This window comes from Jatropha curcas, chromosome 5, assembly GCF_041381405.1.
Source record: "Jatropha curcas cultivar XTBG-Jc1 chromosome 5, XTBG_Jcur_1.0, whole genome shotgun sequence".
Lineage (NCBI taxonomy): Eukaryota > Viridiplantae > Streptophyta > Magnoliopsida > Malpighiales > Euphorbiaceae > Jatropha > Jatropha curcas.
The window spans coordinates 30,523,483-30,542,624 of NC_143155.1; the positions used below are offsets into that span (position 1 = coordinate 30,523,483).

The window sequence follows — 19,142 nt, forward strand, 5'->3', positions numbered from 1 at the left end:
GTCCCGACTAGCCGTTGTGCGAAGGGTTTTTCAGTTTCTTTTTGCTAGGAAATGGAGCAGAGTTTGAGGCATCTCCACCGTTGACACGAACATTCCCGTTCGGATCAGGAACAGAATCGATGGTCACATGATCCATTGGGCCACCCGGGCGGTGGGCGGTCTTAAAGTTTTGGGCTTGGGCCATTGGTGGGTCTGGGTCAGCTACTCCGTAGATGGCGCGGGATTGCTTCCCCGAATAGGTTTATAATTTGATTTCTAATGTTCTTTGTTATTAGGGTTTTCTGATCAACCAAGGTTTTAAGCGAATGGATGGGTTTAAACAATTATGGTAAATCGATAATTGCAAAACTCAATTGGTTTTAGACTTACATTGTTTCTGAAATTAAGATGGAATTACAGGGCGAACATGCAGTCAATGGATCGGACACCGGAGAAAGTGGCATATGGTGGTATGTTCTGTATCCTCGACTTCTCTATGTCTTTCCCCAAAACAGTTCTTTTTCATTTTTTGTGGTTCACTGTCTTTTACCAGCGGGTGTTGCGACTGGAGCTGTAGGTATAGCTGCAGGGGTATCATTCGGCTCTAAGATGGTCTTCGACTGGTTTGTTTCTTCCTCTGATTCTTATACTCATTTCCCAGTTCTTTATTTTAGCTTTCTTTTTTTTTTAACTTTTCCTTATATATTTCTTCTTTTTGTTGGTAAATTTTAATGATAATGTTTATTCACGTAGGGTTATTGATCGCTGTGATGAATTCGAGACGAGGACTATACAGAGGTTTGCTCAACTCTATGTACATCTACGTCTCCTTCTCCCTGATCTCCATTTTTGTCAAATCAATCACTGCTGTTAAGATGGTTTCATTTGTCAGCGGAGTCAATAACTAATTTATCTATTGCTGATTGTCCGACTTCCTATTGCTTTAGAAGCTTGATACTGCTTGTGGTTACTCTTTGTTGGTTGAATTATTATTATAAAGATTCGTCCTATTTCTTCTCATTTGGGAGTTTGATTCCTTACATTTGTCTATGGAAGTTTCTTGTTTTAGTTAGGAGAAGTCAAGGTACGATTATGTTTTTAATCCAGGCTTACCCGTTCTCCTTCTCACAAGAAAGAAACCTGTGCATCTAGCCCGGTGCTATAGGTCTAAGTAAGTGGAAAAACTTTATGTTTGAGCCACTATATTGGTTTCAGCCTGGACTCTTGCAGCGTTCGGTATTTGGAGTTCTTGGTGTCCAAAAAAAAAAATTGTCACTAAATGTAACGGAATGTGATTATTTATGTCGTTCATGCACTCATAAATGCTCAGTTCGGATTGTACTATTTCTATGTTTGGATTCACACTTCATACATTCATGAATTATTCCATTCTGTCTGATCTCCAATAACTTAATTGTTCTTCTTTCAGTTATGTGTTCAGTTACTTCTCTGTTTCAGATGGCTGCATCTTTAATTTGTCTTGATTCTGTTTCTTATATGATGGGAAGGAATTGGAATTTCCAATCATTTCTCTTTTTATTGACTTTCAGGATTATGCGAAAAATAGAAATGAACAGAAGGGATGGAAGTAAAGGAATTTCAGCATCAAAGCTCTCAGGATTTGAACCAGATGTAACTTTCCAAATAAGAGTGCTATGATATTCATGATCTGTTGAGTCCTTAATAATTTGTATAGCATTATATTTATGCCTGAACGATTCTATTATAGTAAATCGATTGTGCCTTAAGATGAGAATTCTTTTATTTATGGTTATAGCAAAGAGGTTCCCTCTAATGGGTTTCTGATAAATCGATTGTGTGTTAGCTAGATGCATTAGATAGCATTAATATGTTGCCAAAATTGCTTGAAATGTTCATGTATATGGATTTCATGGAAAGGAACATGTTGTTTATTATGGCTACAATGTGTTTTTCTTTTTGTTGCTTTTATAGATGTCTAGGAGGCTAAAGTATTTCCTTAAAAGAGAAAAGAGTTGTCTTTGTCCACTAATAGGAGTTTCTGAATTAATTTGAGACGTTTGATCGCTGATATTAACTCTGAAGAAGCTCATTTTGCAGGACACGTAATATCTTGGGTGACTGGAAAGAAAGCTGTGGAGAAATGCAGGTTGAAAGCACATATGATACTGCGATATAGCTTTCCTTTCTTTTGGTTAATCCTCTCCTCTTTGTCATGATGACTTTTATAGTTGTGATTAATTTTAGAAGCTCCTTTGCTGGATTTTGTTTGGATAAGAGGATATCTGGTTTGTTGATCCTTTTCAATCAATCTATATGCTCATTTGCAAGCATTGTTGCAATTGTTATAGTGGAGGAAGTGGAACTGGAAGTCTCCTTTCAACAATCACATGACTAATATTACCTGTGTCATCAATTTATTAATAATTTTAATTTTATAAAAAAATAAATAAATAAATAAAAGCACCTTACATGCTAGTACTGTTTATAAACCCATTCAGGGAAGCAAATCAGGAGAAGCCACGTGAACAACACAATTAAAAAAAAGCCATAATACATCCATTTAGGCATTGATATACCGACAAAGAAAAGCCCATATATAAAAGGCCTACATTTATTTGTACGTTTGCGAATCCAACGATCCCAGCTCTCTCCATCGAATTGCCTGCTGCTAATATATGGATTTTTTTTTTTTTTTTTTTAACAGAGGATAGAATTTCTAAAAATAATATTCCCTTTATTTCATATTATTACTCTGTTTTTCTTATAAATGAAAATGTTACTTAATTTTCTATTTTGATTTATTTAACAGAATATGTAATAATATAATATAACAATAAACACAATGCTCCAATACTTCATAATTAATTTTATTACCTTGATTATTGTATTTAGAGATTAAATTTCATTTATTTAATGAATCATTATATAAAAACATTATTATAAAAAATAAATTAAGATGTAATTTTGTTATTTTTTTTATTACGTAAAAAGTCAAATAAAGATTACAAATAAAAAGAAAAATAAAGAAGAGTCTAGAACAAAAACGCGTTTTTGCCTTTATTCTGTAACAGGGCAGAGAGGAGGGTTTTAGTTAGCTAGCTAGCAAGGGAGGCTTTTGTTCGCTGCTCCTACTCCTAAAAGGCTCTCTTCTGTTTCTATTTTCTGCCCTTATCCATGGCTTCTGCATTTGTTACTCTATCAATACCCTTTTTGGTTAACAAAACCACTTCGTCTTCTCTCTCTCAACACAGACTTGTAGGTCTGTTCAATCCCACCGCTTTTTTTTCTTTTTTTTTTTTTTTTTGTTGGTGAATTTACCCTACCCATTCATTCTTCTTGGTTTGTGACCTAATTTCATTCTTGTTTCAGGATTGCCAAGAAATTCTCTTCGAGTCAATGCAGCTGCCATAAAATGGGAACCCACAAAGGTACTGCAATTTGGTCTTTTTAATTTCCATACCACTTTCGCCGTTACGCGTTATTTCGACTGTGCTTATGGGAGGTTTGCAGGTTGTTCCCCAAGCTGACAGAGTCCTTATTCGTCTTGAAGACCTACCTGAGGTATCCTTCCCTACTTCTGTTTCCTCAACACTTCCTCACTCCTCACTGCCCGCTCAATGTTGGTTTTGCGATGTCTTCTCAAATATTTTGCAATTCCATCTTTAGTTTGGCCCTCACTTGTTATTGCTACTTATGCGTTGTTTATTAATGGATAATTCTTGCTTTTTTTTTTTCCTTCCAAATACTAAACCTTGCATTTAAGTTTCAGCATGCTGGAAACGTTTCCTTGAGGTTCTAATGATGATGTGTATTTTAATTAGACTAATGAGTCAATCATACTATGTGGTTGTAATGCTTTTTATCTTCACCAAGATAATGTTAAACGATTCATCAATTAATTGCCGCTTGTAAATATTTGCTTGCTTGAAACATCTTCCCATTTTGAGTTGCAGTGCTGATTGATGAACTTTGTGCTACAGAAATCAACTGGTGGAGTTCTGTTGCCCAAGTCTGCTGTGAAATTTGAGCGATACCTAATGGGGGAGGTTAGTAGCATGAGCTTTTCATTGTTTCGCCTGGCACCCACTATGGATTGGCTTTGTGCTAGGGAGGTTTTTCCTTTAACTTGCCCCAGGCTAACACTACAGTACTGACATCACCAATTGGATGACCCTGGGATAACACCATACTTCAAAAAGTATGGCTGTTGAATTTGGAGAACCCAAGTTCATATAAACCCCATGTTGAAATCTCACACATTGATTTTATTGACATCAACTACCTTTTTTTTTCCTTTTTTCTAGGTATTGTCTGTTGGTGCTGAAGTTGGGGAAGTGGATGCTGGAAAGAAGGTTAGTGATCATGCATAATTCAAATAAAGGATTTGAATCATCTTGCTTCTATTGACGTGTCTATTGGCATGATGAGTAACGCTAGCAAATTTATTCCTTGGGACATAATCTCGCACTTGATAATTTACCCTATTATACATAATGATCTTTGCCATTTACATGGGTCTATTGTCCGTGTGTCTTTTGCAGGTTCTTTTCTCTGACATAAATGCTTATGAGGTGTGTACCGTTACACTCCCTGAACCTTGCATATCAAACTTGAATTAATTAAATGCCTCTGTAATATTACGTCTGTAATATCCAGTTTTCTTCAAATATTTGTCTTTTATTCTTTAACTAAAAGACCATGACTTATGTTGGTTAAATTCTTGATTGTATGTGATTTTCTTAAAATGTCCCTTTGAATATGGTGCACTTGATACCACTACAAACCAGGTGGAGGCTAGTGAAAATCACTTTATCTAGGAGGCTGCATTTAAAGAAATTATCATTTATATGCTCGAAAGACGTCTTAACACTGTAAAATATGTTTACCATTGAAAACAGTTGTTGGGACATTTGCATGCATGCACATGTACATACAGCAATGACCATGCACACACAAGCCAGGACGTTTTATGTTCTGCTCCCTAAATTCTTATTACCTAATTTATGGTTGTCTCTCATGTTTGCGAGCAAATAACATGTCTATGGTGTTACATCCCTTTGTGTAATGCTGGATAATGTGATGAATGTTATTCATCCCTTTCATTTTTTGTGCAGTCAATTGAGGTAATAATCCATTATAGTCGGAGTGTTTTGGCACATGCCTTTGATAAATTTGTCAGAAATGAGGCTTGTGGTCATTCACCTATGGGATGCCTCCCCAAAAATAGTGCCTAACCTTGTTTGTGTGGGTTTTGTCGTCTGCCTGTTTGATTGCCATATTGATGCTTATTATTCACTTGTGTGCATTCATCTGGCCCTTTTTTGGGCATTTCTGCAGGTTGATTTGGGAACAGATGCGAAGCACTGTTTCTGCAAAGCTGGTGATTTATTGGCCGTAGTTGAGTAAATTTCAGCATTTTGGCTGGATTTCCAGAAGAACGATTGCTGGAGTAGTGTATCTGTCCATCACCCTTGTATTAATTGACAGGGGATGTTTTGCCTTGTGCAACGATATTTTGACGTAACTCTGTATTTCCGATTGCTGGGAGTTAAGAAATTGATTATATCTCATTCCTTCTTCCATGCTGCTTAATAAAAAAAAGGAACAAAAACATTATGTCTATGCTGATGACAAGTAGTACTTTGCGCTATTAATAGATACTTGGTGGACTTGATTTTACGCTGGTGGAAAATTCTATGGTATTTTTGAGTTATATCAGGTCTCTAAATTTTCAGGTGGGTGGTTCTTCCATCTTGAAACACGGTTCACCGCTGACCTAAATTCACACGTGTAGGTGATGGCAATGGTCGCATTATTGCATCTAAAATTACATTAATGAAATTAGGTCACAAATCTGACATTATGTTATGCGTCCTAAATGTCATCAACAAATTACAAGCTCTATCACTATGCAAGCGAGCACCGGCCGCCATTATTATTCTGAAATACTACACCGGTACCCCAAAGGACCCTACGTTACTAATTTATGATACCTCCACCAAGTATAACCTTTCTATTTCAGTTGAGTTGACAAGTTAAAGAAATTATTTTATCAACAATAAGTTTGAAATATCTCAAATTTCAGTCACATTATACTAACGATAAAACTCTTAACAAATTTTTTTTTTTTAAAAAAAAAAAAAAAGATTCATTCAATAAACTTTTCCCAAAGGCAAAAAGAATTATTATTGAGGTGGTGGTGAAAGTGAATATTTAGCCCGAGTACTCCTAAAATTTGCAATAGGATAGAGGACCGAAACAAAATCTTTCAGGTTAGATGCATTTCCTAAGATCATAGCTTCCCATGTAATTGCAATGAAATTTCTTTGAAAAAAGAAAAATTTGAGCATTCAGGCAGAGATAGGCATGTGCCACAAAAAAACATTTTAAAACTCAAATATGCGCAATTCAATCATCCCTTCTTTTCTTTTTGGTGAATACCAAGCAACAACCTTCCCAGAGCGTAAAAGCCTCAACGAGTAATTCAAACTGCAAATAAAATCCTCCACATGAGGGCCTTGTTGCTGTGGTGAAGAACCAAGCGAAAGCCTCGAATCAACACGGAAGACAATTGGGCCAGCAACCTACAAAATATGACGTGCCACGTTGGAGATAATTCAGTACATTCCCATTTATAATCCTGGTTCCAAGACAAGATATGGAGCTTCACTTGGATCCCATATTAAAAGTAACGAATTTCAATGTGGGTTTATATGAACTTGGACTCTCCAACCTCAACTACTAACTTTTGAGCTATAGTTTTCCCAACATCATATCACAAATGTATCAGCCAAAAAGATACCACCCTTTGCGAATTATTAATCTAGTTTTAGTTTTCAATGCATAAAAGACTAAAAACAAAAACAAATTAAGAAACAAAAAGTACCTGCTGTTGAAGGGTCAAATTGAGCTTGGGACATGACATCGGATCATCTGCACTACTAACTGAAGACTTCCTGAAAATATTGAATGTCCTTTTGGTAAGGGCAAGCACCGAGCAGATATCCAGGCGAGCATCCACCCGAGTTAGGTCACCATATAGTTTTGCAAACCTCCCATGTTGGAAAGTATAGCAAACTGAGCCAAACAAATCTGCGTTTAATGGATCTCTCTTCCTTGAACTGGTTGAAAGGTCCCCATCTGTGGATGCGGAGCTCCATCCACCCCCAAACCAGGTTGCACAGGTGCCACCTAATGCATATAAACAAGCGATAAATAGCTAGCAACAAGACATGAAACAAAGCATCAAATTAAAACACACAGAAGTCTGACATGTATTTGATTTGTCTCAAATATGAGTAAAACTCATGCGGATCCAGTGATTAGACTGTCAAATAGAGCATCATCATCTCGATCAGAAGAAAGGTAATTCTCCAACTATGGTCCCATCAAAGCAGGTTATTGGGACTTGGGAGAAAGAAATGATGTAGCACAGTTGCAAAATAATAAAACGAAAATTCATCAGAAAAGAATGAAAACAATTTCCATGCTAATTTCTAACAACAAGGTCTACTCTGCAGTGCAGCAACATTACCAATAATTCCAGAAATTGTTGCATGAGGTTCACTAAGACGCACATCATAGGAAGTACGCAAAATCCAACCCTCATCTGTCTTTACCATGATGTCCTTCTTCGTCTGTTTCTTCCTCCAAAGATCCTTGCTCTTCTCATAAGAAAAGGCTGCCTTTCCACACAATCCAGGAATTAAAGCAAGAGGTGGCTCACCATTAACAGCATTAACAGCCTTGGGGTGACCACTGTTTTTGTGTATACCAAAACGGTACCGGAAGCCAGATTCAGAGGGAAGGGAAGACATATCTAAGGATATTGACTCGGGAACATCCCAGTATCTTCCCTTATGGTCAATAAACAGCTCAGGCCATGCAGCCTCCAAAGTGATATCATGAGAAGGAAGCTGCAAAATAACAATAAGTCCAAGGGCATTACAAATCATCACAAAGTGAAACTTACAAGGAATTCCAGAAACAATAAGTAAGAATCATTATGAACTTTTAGATCACTTTCATTGATTATCAACTAAAGACCTAATAACATTCCTCCCCCCCCCCCCCCCCCTTCCACCGGTTCCATATTGGCTCAACAACGATGTCAAAAGCAACACAAAATAGCAAATTTAAGATGAATTTCTGAACAAGTACACAGCAAAATAATCTGTAAAGCGGAGCATCCTGGATCCATCTGCAAAGGTTTAAGCTAATGTACAAGGCATTTTTGCATTGCAAAGAAACAGAGGCATAGCAAAAACAGTTCGCATTCCAGCTTCTGTTACATAATCATAGAGTAGGGAAAAAAATTCCTAATTATCTGCAAGCGAGAAATCGGACATGTTTTGCAGAAATGAAAGAAACATATGAAGATGAATGAAATGGGAAATGCATGCCTGTTGAAAGAGCATCATTTTGTAGCGAGGTCTCTTCTTCTCACCATGTCGTTCTGTGGTCAGCAACACAGAAGTTGAGGGAGTCGGAGAAAACTGTGCGGATAAACCGAGAGAATAAAGAGACTTGTCCAGAATATGTCTGGCCGCATCTCTGAATACCGAGAATTCAAGTTCCTCAGCATTAGCGAATTCTGCTTTGATAGAAGAAATCAATTTCTTTGGTCGAAGCTGCCCGACTAATGCAAGCCAACTGTAGAAAAAACGTTCCCGTTTAAAACCTGTTAGGATCTTCTCTATAATCGAAGGAACGCCATTTCAATTTCTAAATATTCCCCTCACTAGCTAGCTGGTTATCAACCCCCCAAAAATAATAATAATAATAATAATAAAGAATTGGAGAAGCAGAACTTACCAGTCAGGAGTAGCAAGCTTAAGCAAGACAGACTGGAGAGAGAAAGAACCGAGGTCCTTGTGAGAAGGAGGAGAATAAGAGGGAATGATACCGAGAGGAAAGCCATTTCCTAAGAGGGAAAGCTGTTGAATCCTAAGGGCTCGGCTAGCTCGAGTGGCGTCGAGAGGGAATGGCTCGCCGGGGATGGAACGGGCACAACCTTCTAGGGTTATTGGAGAAGAAACGGGCTGATCCCAGAACGCTGAGTCTATAGCCGTCCTGAGGTTGGCCATTTTCTGTGTGAACTCCGGCCGTCCTGTCCTGCTTGAGGATGCTGAGGTTTTCCTTATCTGTCTTTGTCTCGTTTTTTGAAAATCGGAGATGGTGAGAAGAGCACGATGAAAACAATTGAAGGCCCAGTGATGTTGGGCCGTTTTCCCAATCCTTTTATAGATTTAACCCAACAGAAACGAAGCCCAAACGACGAGTTTTATTATTTATTTTGGAGAGAATAGAATGTAGTGTGGAGTAGTACAGTGACAGAGACGGAGAAAGCGAAAAATAGAGCGTATGGGTTACTTGTAAGCTAAGATGGGATTAATAGAGGAAATATATTAGACTTGGTGAATTCGTATAAACCTCAACTCAAGCATAAGCAACTAAGCAAGATTCTTGCACTAAAAAACTTGACGATTACGTACAGAAACATTGCAGTCCAAAAAAAGGAATGATGTGTTCAGTGTTCTGAGAAGCTAGAAAAGCCTATCTGTCTCCTGTTACAGAAAACTGAGGATTTTGATATTTTCTTTCTTTTTCATTTCCTTTAAAAATAATAAAAATTAAGGTTATACAATCAACTCTTATTTCCCACCAAAAAATATATACTCCCTTCCCTATAAAAAACACACAACATAAAAAAAATTAGTTGTTGTTGGAAAAACAAAATGAATTCACGGTTGTCTTATCTTTCTGCCCTCCTACTCTTCACCTTCCACGGCTTAACTGCAACTAATCTAATTCAAGAAACTTGCAAGAAATGTGCCCAGAGGGATCCAAACATCGGGTACAAATTCTGTGTGAGTTCCCTTGAAGCATCTCCTGAGAGCCGCTGCGCTAATCTTGGCGAACTGGGCATCATCTCCATCAAGCTAACACGGCGAAACATCACCAGCACAAGGCACTACGTTAAGGAGCTTTTGAAAAATAAAAGATTGGACCCCAACATAAGGCCTTGCTTAAATGATTGCCTCGATCTTTATTCAGATGCAATCCCTACTCTTAAACAAGCCATTCAAGACTATAAATCTAAGCATTACGAAGATGCCAATATTGAAGTCAGTTCAGTTATCGATGCCTCTACCACTTGTGAACAAGGGTTCAAAGAAAGAGCTGTAACTTCACCTTTAACAGGAAGGAATAACGATGCACTCCAGTTGTCTGCTATAGCACTTTCAATCATCAATATGCTCCATTGATTCATTTGTCCTGTTTGCTTTTTCTCAAATGTATTGGGTTCCATAAACTATTTGCTTATTAATGACATAAAAAAAAAAAAATTTGTCTTCGTCTCGATGTCATATTTGTTAATTTCGTTTCTTCCATATATTACAATGACACTGAAATAATAAATAAATAAATAAAAATAAAACCGCATTGCTGTATTTAGAAGCAAAAGTAGAAAGAGTAACGTCCCTAAAACGACAAGATGAGCCAATGCGGAATAGATGCACCTGCGACAAGTATTTGTCTCCAGCGATGAAATGCCTCCACGGAACTGATTTGAAAATAACCCGATGCCTATCCAACTTATCCAGTAAAGAAAAGACTGGCTCTGTTCTTAGTCATGTGCTCACGCTGCAGAAATGAAAAATATGTCCTTCCGCAGGAATGAAGGGTAACTGATGTGACCGCATCCACATATCCGTGATAAAAACAGGACAAAGGTTAACCAAAACATGTATAATTCTTGGATTAATTCAACGTGACAATCATCTTATACCGCACTAGATCTTGACCTGAGACGGGTTAAAGAAATGGACGCTCAACCTCTGACTTGAGACGTGAGAGAAAGTAGGTTCCTTTGCTGCGATTAACCAAAAAGAAGAAGAGGAGGAGGAGCGAGGACGGGTCCGAAACAAGGCCATTGACAACTTCATCACGGACGCCTAGCCATTTCCGTGTAAACAAGAGCCCAAAAAATTTTGGATGCTTAAACCATTTAGATATTTGCACATCTCCATGGTACTTAATAATTCGAGATTGTGTCCCTATAACCTTATAATAATTACATGTTTCTCAATGACTACTCATTTAGAAAACATTTATTAGTCTCATTATCGTGATTATGGCAGTCATAGGATTGAAAGTGCTTTCATTTACTGCATATGGTACGGGCCAAGTCAGCAATCAAAAACAATCCACACTAAGTAGATAGAGGGAGACGAAGCTGCAAGGAAAACCTAAGCACCCTGTGAATATAGATGGTGTTGTATCATAAGAATTCCAAAGTAAAAAAACATCATGCTAGTTCTGTCAATGGTACTCTTATCAAACATATTCAGATTATTTTCCAACCCAGTACAGCGGATGAAACTCATTCAGACACCAAACAAGTCAAACATGAACTAATAAAATCACCGCTTTCCTCAAAATCCAGGGCAACAAATCCCATCCCCATATCAAGCAGCCATTGGATGGTTATACACATACTCAATAGCAAGATTACAGGAGTCAATCTTAACTGCTTCCTTGTCTGGAATTTCCAGCTTGAACTCCTCTTCTATAGCCATTATAATCTCTACATTGTCCAAGCTATCCAAACCCAGATCCTTCTGGAAATGTACATCAGGACTCACCTGCAAATAATTGTAGTACAAATCTCAGTAAGTTTGACTAAGATGCTGGGTTTTCCAGTTAACAAAGGCATCAATTAGCATAAAAGCTAAGCCAAAATTTAATAAGACAATCTTTGCATTTGTTAAACTCAACCGAGGGAATTTATAAAGAAATCAAAATACTAAAAAGGGCAAAGTAACATTTCAAACAACAGCTAAACTGTGAATGAGAGGGAGAAAGAGAAGAAAGAAGAAGAAGAGCTTATGGCCCAACCGTGACCCTTTGCCACTGCTACATCCAAATGCTTTAAGAAAATCTTACACCATTGCTACTAATGCATATTTTTCATTCAAACAAAAGGTTTTTTTTTTTTTTGGGCGGGGGGCGAGGTGTTGGTGTGGGTGGTATGCATTCCACAGATTTAGGAAGAAATATAACATTCAAAATTTTTGCATACTGAATGGGATCTATTTATATCATATCGCAATTCTCTTAAACTTGTGAAACTTAATAACTAACATCAGATTAGTTATGCTCATATTATTCAGGCAAACAAGGAAGTACAACCCTCTAAGTGCCTCTTTTTTTTTTTCTTAACACATAAGAGTATCAAAATGCAGAACACATTTTACCTCATCGAGTGTCTCTACTGTTCAACTGTGCAAGAAAACATGAATCCAAGTCCAACTACTTGGCCATGTAAAATTTACCTGCAGTCTTCTGCATTGAAACTAAAGAAGTTTCTAAGGTGTCAACCCTCTCTAGTAGTACCAAAGAACCATAAATAATTTATGAGCCATCCTTATTAAATTGATGATTTTTGTTTCAGCCAACCTGTTAACTTGACCTAACCACCTATACAATTGATCCTCAACTTTACAAAAACCTTAATCATTTCAAGAACTTTCATCTTTCCAAAATCCATTATTTCAATATAATTTATCACATCCATAATCCAATTCTAATTTTTCCCAATCACATCTTTGTTGGGCCATCTGTCTCACAATAATTATTCATAACAAGCATTCTAGGGATGAAACCAAATAGAGAAAGCAAACTTCAAAAAGGAAAAAAAAAAAAGGACAGTTAATTGCTAGTTTTCAATTCAAAAATATATAGAAATGAGATTTAACCTAAAAAAAATCAGTGTTTATTCATAGACTCGAGGAAAAATAAAGTCCTTTTCCACTTTTGCATTCAGAGGAGCAGAAAACTCAATCTCGGTAGCTGAAAGTGAGAAAAAGTAATAGCATGAACTAAACAACGAAATTTCTGTTTCCAATGCGACAGAAAAGGAATCCTTCAAATTTGATGTTATCAGCTTCATACAAGTTAGTGAAATATATCACACAAAAGACCCAGTCAAATCAAATACCTAATCAATTTAAGGCTCCAATTAGTATGTGTATCTAAGATAATCGTTCTAATTTCTGTTGTCACATTTCAACGGAATCAAATAGGAATTGGAAAATAAACAAAAATGGGGTGAAAATTAGAAGAGAGGGGCGATAACTGGACAGACCTTGGATGGATCGACCTTGGGGAAACTCTTAACCACATCGAGGACTCTATCGATGACCTGTTCCTTGGTCAGATGGTCGTCGTGCGATGACATTAACCGACTGGAAATGCATAAGCTCCACGGCTGAGATTTATGGCCGGCTAGGGTTAGCGTTTGTACAGGTATCCGCACATGGCGAAGTAGGGCAGCTCTCAATGCCATCTCTCTCTCTCTCTCTCTCGCCTCGGCTTGGTCGATTTGGGCACTCGCAGTAGCAGGCTCGCAGTAATGATCTGGCGAGTTGTTAAGGGTAGCGAACTGTATAATCACGGATTATGCACGTGCCTTCATTTCCTTCGTTCGCATTTTACAAAACGCTGGAATAGTTTTCCAAATGACACATCGTCTTTTAGTAACAGATTAAAGTAAATAATACTAATGATAAATCAGGGACCAAAAGCATAATTTTCCTTTTTTTTTTTTTTTCAAATTGTCATTTATGCCTCTCAATTTTATAGAAAACTGATTATACCCCTGAAATTGAGTTTTTTTATAGCTTTAGCATCCCTTAACACGCTATAAAAGAGTCGCGTGAACTCAGGTGCAGATAAAAGTATAAATCCGGACATTGTTTTACATTATTAAAATCATTTTAACTTCATCTTTTATCCTCTCTATCAATTTCTCTCTCTATCTCAGTTCTTCTTCTTCTTCTTTTTTAGTTTCTCTATTTATTTTTGTCCTTCTCATTCTCTCAACGAATTTATCTTTTTCTTTTTCTTCTTCTTCTTTTCTTATTTTCTCTCTCTATTTTTCTCTTTCTCATTCTCGGAATAGATCTTCTCATCCTCCTCCTCCTTCTCCTTTTTCTCTTTTTTCTTCTCTGTTTCGCTATAATCAAAACCAAACCAACATTTTCCAATGATTTTATGGTTAATGAAATTGAAACTACTAAAATAGACTTGTAAGATTTTTTTTTCAATTTTTATTTTTTTCTTGATTTGATTTTGGGTATCAATAGTATCTAGATTGTGTTGTTGGTATTATAGGAGATCTTTTACCTCACATTTAGCATCGATTTCATCAAAGAAAACTCTTTTTAATTTGAAATTTTAAATTTGTTTGTGTTTTTGAATCCGATTTTATGTTATTTTTATGTTCTTATATTTCTTTTTTTTTTAATTCTAGAAAAGAACAATGGAGATAAAACATAATTGTATTTTGTGAGAGAAAGAGATTTCAACGAAATGGAGGTGCGAGATTTTTTTGATTTTCCTTTCAGTTTGGGATTTCTGTTTATGGCAAAAAGGAGTTAAGATTTTTCTTTTCATTTATTTTTTCGTTTTTCTCTTTTTTTCTTTTTTCTTTTCTGTTATTTCTTGTACACGTGAGACCAACGTAGCAGATAAATTAATGACAAATTAATTATTTATGACATGTCAATGCGAGTGTATTTCACATAAAATCTTCAATTTGCTCAAGGGTATAAAAAGCTACAAAAAAACACAATTTAAAGGGTGCAAGTGATCTCCTGCAAAGTTGAGGAGCATAAATGATAATTTAAAAATAATTTGGAAGAAAAATTATACATTCCGCTGTAAATAATTCCATACAAGAAAGTATGTGATGGTGTAATTAATTTTATAACATAGTACAAAGTTCATACACTTACTGAGTTCAAGTTGGTGTTGCATTGACTCAGAAACTCAATACTCAAAGTTGATAGTACTTTATTTTCATCCAATTTAAATTTTAAAATTACTATATTAAAATATAATCTGATAATTGGACTTAATTATTATTAAAAATAAAATTAAATATTCAATTAAGCTTGCAAAATACTCTTCATTTATTTATAGATATTAGTATGATGTTTTCATATAATATATCAATATATATACACATATGATTTAATTGGATCGGCAGATAAAAAATTCATCAGCAAAGTAACACAGTTACAGTTTTATGGGCCGGATCGAAGCCCTCTCCGGCCTCTAGGAGTGCAAATTCGTCGCCACTGTTTGGGATCGGCACGAACTAAGAAGTAGTGACGTGGTAGTCTCTCTATTTGTTTTTTTTTTCGAAACATATAACGCGCAAAGCCGGAAGCCCGCAACTTCCAGCTCACTTGCCTGACCATAGTAGCCCAGTAGTCCTCTCTCTCTCTCTCTCTCTCTCTCTCTCTCTCTCATAATTCTAAAATATAAATAACAGAAAAATATCGGACAGTGTTCTCCGATTTCGCTATCTCGGCGATCGACCCGGCGATATCGTCGATAAATTCTCGGCGAGATCTCGACTTCGGCTACCAGCTTGATCTGATCCTTGTTTAGATCCGCATAATGGCTCCAGTTTCGGCACTAGCCAAGTACAAGCTGGTGTTCTTAGGTGATCAATCTGTGGGTAAAACCAGTATCATCACTCGTTTTATGTACGACAAATTCGACAACACTTACCAGGTAATGTTTGAAAAAGAAAACATCGATCCGTTTGATTGGAGAGCTGGCTTTGGTTATGGATGGATCTCATTTCATCTTTTTTATGTTATTAAATTATTAGGCCATTTGTTCCAATGTAATTTTTGATAATTACTTGGATTCTTGTTCTCTATTTTAGATTTATCTGATCTCATTTCGCGTTTATTTGATCTGGTTTTCAAGTGGACTGTCCTACAAAGCCTTTTCATTAAATATTTTGGTGGAATTGCCTTGAAGCCAGCTAGTGAGGACTTCATGTGAAAACTCCAAAATTATTTCAACACTTTATTGCTAATAAGAAAAACTTCTAATAAACCTAGAAGCTGGGCATTTTCACTTGTTTTACACCACAGTCGATCGGGCAATCTTTGCTTGTTGATGGTGATGATGAGCTACTGATCTTCAGTGCCTTACACTTATCGAGCATTTTTTTTCACACTAACATAGCTTATTTTATAAAATTATTTTTTTTCACATGTTCATGTGAACCTCATTCATTTTAAACTTATTTTATAAAATTCATTATGCTTTTCTGCTTCCTTCACCGCTTAATCAGTTCTTCGTGCTCCAAGCTTATGTTTGCCTTTACTTGATAACCAGGCAACGATTGGTATCGATTTTCTATCAAAGACAATGTACCTTGAAGATCGAACTGTTAGATTGCAACTCTGGTGAGGTCTTTATATCATTACAATGTAGATACACACACATACAATTATTTGTTTTCCCCTTTTAATTTGAGCAGACCTATTTTTATCTCAAATATCCCTAGCATGATGATGAAGAGACCGCATGAAGTTGTCTTGAGATATATGTTTGTGTGTTTGCATTTTCTGAGCAACCCTCATATAAGCATGTGTATGTGAAATTGTTAATGCAGTGATGCTGATACTTGGTATTATGCTATGGAGTGTGACGCATGCATGGGCTATTGGTTTCTTTGGTGACAGTGATTATGTTTGCAAAATCCCACGTGACATGCAATTATTTCATATTAGAAGGACTATAAGGATCAGAAAACGAATTCAAATCTGCTTTTTCTGTTTTTTATCCTTTGGTTGATTAAAGAATGCATAAAAATAGATTGATCGGACTTTGGACCAAACTTTTTTTTTTTTTTTTTTTTTTGGGGTGGGGAGGGGGGTTGGGAATTTGGGTTTGGAACGCAGCTAGTTGTTGAACAATCTGTGTTTGTAATATAGCTAGTTGGTTATATGTATATATAACCTTTAAACATTGAAAGACAAAAAAAAAAAAAGGTTTGGTCCTTGAGAAGATCTGCTTCTGGCTGTAACTATACCATTCTGAATTAGCAGTTTCTTTTGTAATACCCAACCCAGGGCAAAGCTGAATTTATTGCCTTTGTAAATTGTATAGAGATTGTCTTCAGGTTGCTGTACTTTTATGGGAAATACGAAAGCGTAGGATACAGTAACTTGTTTCTTGGTTGGATGGGAAACATGGTGTTTCTTACTAATCATAGGAGATATTCCTGGCAGTTTGGTATGCATATTGTTGTCAGCATAGTCATGTAAATTGCCAAGGATGTTAAATATTATACACTATATTCTGTTCATTTTCTGCATGCTTGACGATTCAAAAACCTCTATGTTTTTCACATATATGATAGTAATAAAAGCTTTCATTGCTTGGTAAACTTTTGTATTCATAATTTGTTTTATAGTTAATTGAAATTCTTGGATCCTCTGTGCATTATAATTTCCATGTATGAAATATGAAATTGACATGTACCACAGGGACACTGCTGGTCAAGAAAGGTTCAGAAGCCTTATTCCAAGCTACATTAGGGATTCCTCTGTAGCTGTCATTGTTTATGATGTTGCAAGTATGTGGTCTTTCCTTTTGTTTCTTTCTCTGTTATGGGCTTTCTTTTTGCTAACTCTCTCTACTCTTTCATGCTCGTCTACTTGCAGAAAATTAAGTTAATCACATGTAGGTATATAGTTTATGCTTTACTGAGATTCATGAGCATAGTCTAGTATCTCTTATCAACTATTGTTTCTTGTTCATTAAATTTCCTAGGTTGGATAATTTACTTTTGATGTGGCTTTGTGCTATATAACAACAATAACAACAACAAAGCCTTAGTCCCCAAACTAGTTGGGCCTGGTGGCTTTATGCTTTATGCTTGTTGAAATTTGCTAAGCAAACATTTTCTTGTGATTTAGGTAGGCAGTCATTCCTGAACACTTCAAAGTGGATCGAAGAGGTTCGTACTGAGCGGGGCAGTGATGTCATCATTGTGCTTGTTGGGAATAAGACCGACCTGGTGGACAAAAGGTGATGAATCAAATTTTGTTCATTTGTTGGAGTTTAATGTGAAATTAGCTGATTGGATTGTTTCCTGCTCCATTTTGGTGCTTAGAAAGATCAATAGTGCAGCATGGTTCTAAGAAAATGCATAGTTGTAAATATGGTTTAATAATAATCATATCACTTCATTTTGAGAAGTGGAATCTTTTCCTTTTATTTTGAAAAAAGAAAATTCTGTCTTTTAGTGTATAATTTTATGCTCGTGTTTGGCATCTTATTACTTGTTTGGCAGGCAAGTTTCAATAGAGGAAGGAGAAGCTAAAGCTCGTGACCTCAATGTCATGTTTATCGAAACTAGTGCAAAGGCTGGCTTCAATATAAAGGTAACTGCTTCTGCTTCGATTGGGAGCACAAGTTATATGTTCCAAATTGAAATTTGTCGCTAAGCTGATAGTTTTTTATTTTTTATTTTTACTTGCATATTGAATATGGAATTGAACGGGAAAGTGACAGTGTGGATTGTAACACTCAAACATTGACATTTTCTTTTCATTATCTCTTGCCAGGCACTGTTCCGGAAGATTGCAGCAGCCTTACCGGGAATGGAAACACTTTCTTCAACTAAGCAGGAGGACATGGTGGATGTCAATCTGAAGTCTTCCAATGCAAATGCATCGCAGTCTCAAGCACAGTCTGGAGGATGTGCCTGTTGATACACACAATTGAGAACTAAGCTTTTCTTTTTTACAGCATTTCCTTAAATGCTTATGTGATCCTACACATGTAAAGTTTGTGACCCTTTTCTTGTAGCATTCTGTATTTGGCTTTGTCTCATTGTTAAGAGATCTTGCCATGTCAAGAGGAGACCATATAATAGTTAGGCTAGTCCTAAGCTTGTTTTATAAATGTGGTTCTTGTGGAACTAGAAGTAAGAACTGTGAAAATCTTCTGTTAGATTTAAATTTGGTTTTATAACTGAAAATGTTACAGTTGAGTTTTACTTGCTGTGGAGCACTATTGTCTGGTGCGTCTCTGTTGCAAGGTGCCCCACGTCGATAAGGTGTTTTGCTTAGTGACAGTTTATATATATATATATATATATATATATATACTGATAGGGGCATTCGGTAATTTGCTCAAAAATTTTATGTGAAAAAGACATGATGGGCCACAACAAAAATTTTAATATTCATGTTTTTATTACTAAGGGAATATATTGAACGGCAACCAACTATCAACAGTTTTCAAGTGGCAAAAGCCAAGGCAAATTATTAAAGCTAATCAAGCTCGACTCATAAAAA

General features: G+C 36.3%; 5 protein-coding genes and 1 long non-coding RNA gene across 9 annotated transcripts; 4 read left to right on the forward strand and 2 right to left on the reverse strand.

Annotated features, from left to right (window-relative positions):
• Window positions 1-181: 181 nt before the first annotated feature.
• On the forward strand, window positions 182-2,288 carry LOC149496590 (uncharacterized). Of its 4 annotated transcripts, none has more exons than XR_016320945.1 (6): window positions 182-328; window positions 400-449; window positions 533-602; window positions 733-793; window positions 1,530-1,650; window positions 2,059-2,288. It is a non-coding gene; the product is annotated as an uncharacterized LOC149496590 (long non-coding RNA). The 4 variants fall into 4 exon arrangements; XR_016320944.1 differs by having other exon boundaries at window positions 1,530-1,611; XR_016320942.1 differs by having other exon boundaries at window positions 193-328; window positions 733-777.
• Window positions 2,289-3,014: 726 nt separating this feature from the next.
• On the forward strand, window positions 3,015-5,640 carry LOC105643263 (10 kDa chaperonin 1, chloroplastic). The gene is made up of 7 exons (XM_012228366.4): window positions 3,015-3,220; window positions 3,331-3,389; window positions 3,472-3,522; window positions 3,942-4,007; window positions 4,266-4,313; window positions 4,503-4,532; window positions 5,299-5,640. Exons 1-7 carry the CDS (start codon window positions 3,136-3,138, stop codon window positions 5,365-5,367), a joined length of 408 nt encoding a protein of 135 aa, XP_012083756.1. The 5' UTR covers window positions 3,015-3,135; the 3' UTR covers window positions 5,368-5,640.
• Window positions 5,641-6,268: 628 nt separating this feature from the next.
• On the reverse strand, window positions 6,269-9,482 carry LOC105643264 (TRIGALACTOSYLDIACYLGLYCEROL-like protein). The gene is made up of 5 exons (XM_012228367.4): window positions 8,776-9,482; window positions 8,364-8,613; window positions 7,496-7,877; window positions 6,848-7,152; window positions 6,269-6,545 (listed from the first exon to the last, which is right to left on the reverse strand). Exons 1-5 carry the CDS (start codon window positions 9,045-9,047, stop codon window positions 6,348-6,350), a joined length of 1,407 nt encoding a protein of 468 aa, XP_012083757.1. The 5' UTR covers window positions 9,048-9,482; the 3' UTR covers window positions 6,269-6,347.
• A 63-nt stretch (window positions 9,483-9,545) lies between these two features.
• On the forward strand, window positions 9,546-10,408 carry LOC105643265 (putative invertase inhibitor). Its single transcript, XM_012228368.4, has one exon. It carries the CDS (start codon window positions 9,699-9,701, stop codon window positions 10,227-10,229), a length of 531 nt encoding a protein of 176 aa, XP_012083758.1. The 5' UTR covers window positions 9,546-9,698; the 3' UTR covers window positions 10,230-10,408.
• Window positions 10,409-11,201: 793 nt separating this feature from the next.
• On the reverse strand, window positions 11,202-13,419 carry MTACP-1 (mitochondrial acyl carrier protein 1). The gene is made up of 2 exons (XM_012228369.3): window positions 13,112-13,419; window positions 11,202-11,609 (listed from the first exon to the last, which is right to left on the reverse strand). Exons 1-2 carry the CDS (start codon window positions 13,310-13,312, stop codon window positions 11,433-11,435), a joined length of 378 nt encoding a protein of 125 aa, XP_012083759.1. The 5' UTR covers window positions 13,313-13,419; the 3' UTR covers window positions 11,202-11,432.
• A 1,751-nt stretch (window positions 13,420-15,170) lies between these two features.
• Window positions 15,171-18,841, forward strand: RAB6A (Ras-related small GTP-binding family protein). Its single transcript, XM_012228370.4, has 6 exons — window positions 15,171-15,549; window positions 16,168-16,238; window positions 17,325-17,413; window positions 17,757-17,868; window positions 18,134-18,224; window positions 18,408-18,841. Exons 1-6 carry the CDS (start codon window positions 15,433-15,435, stop codon window positions 18,552-18,554), a joined length of 627 nt encoding a protein of 208 aa, XP_012083760.1. The 5' UTR covers window positions 15,171-15,432; the 3' UTR covers window positions 18,555-18,841.
• Window positions 18,842-19,142: the final 301 nt, after the last annotated feature.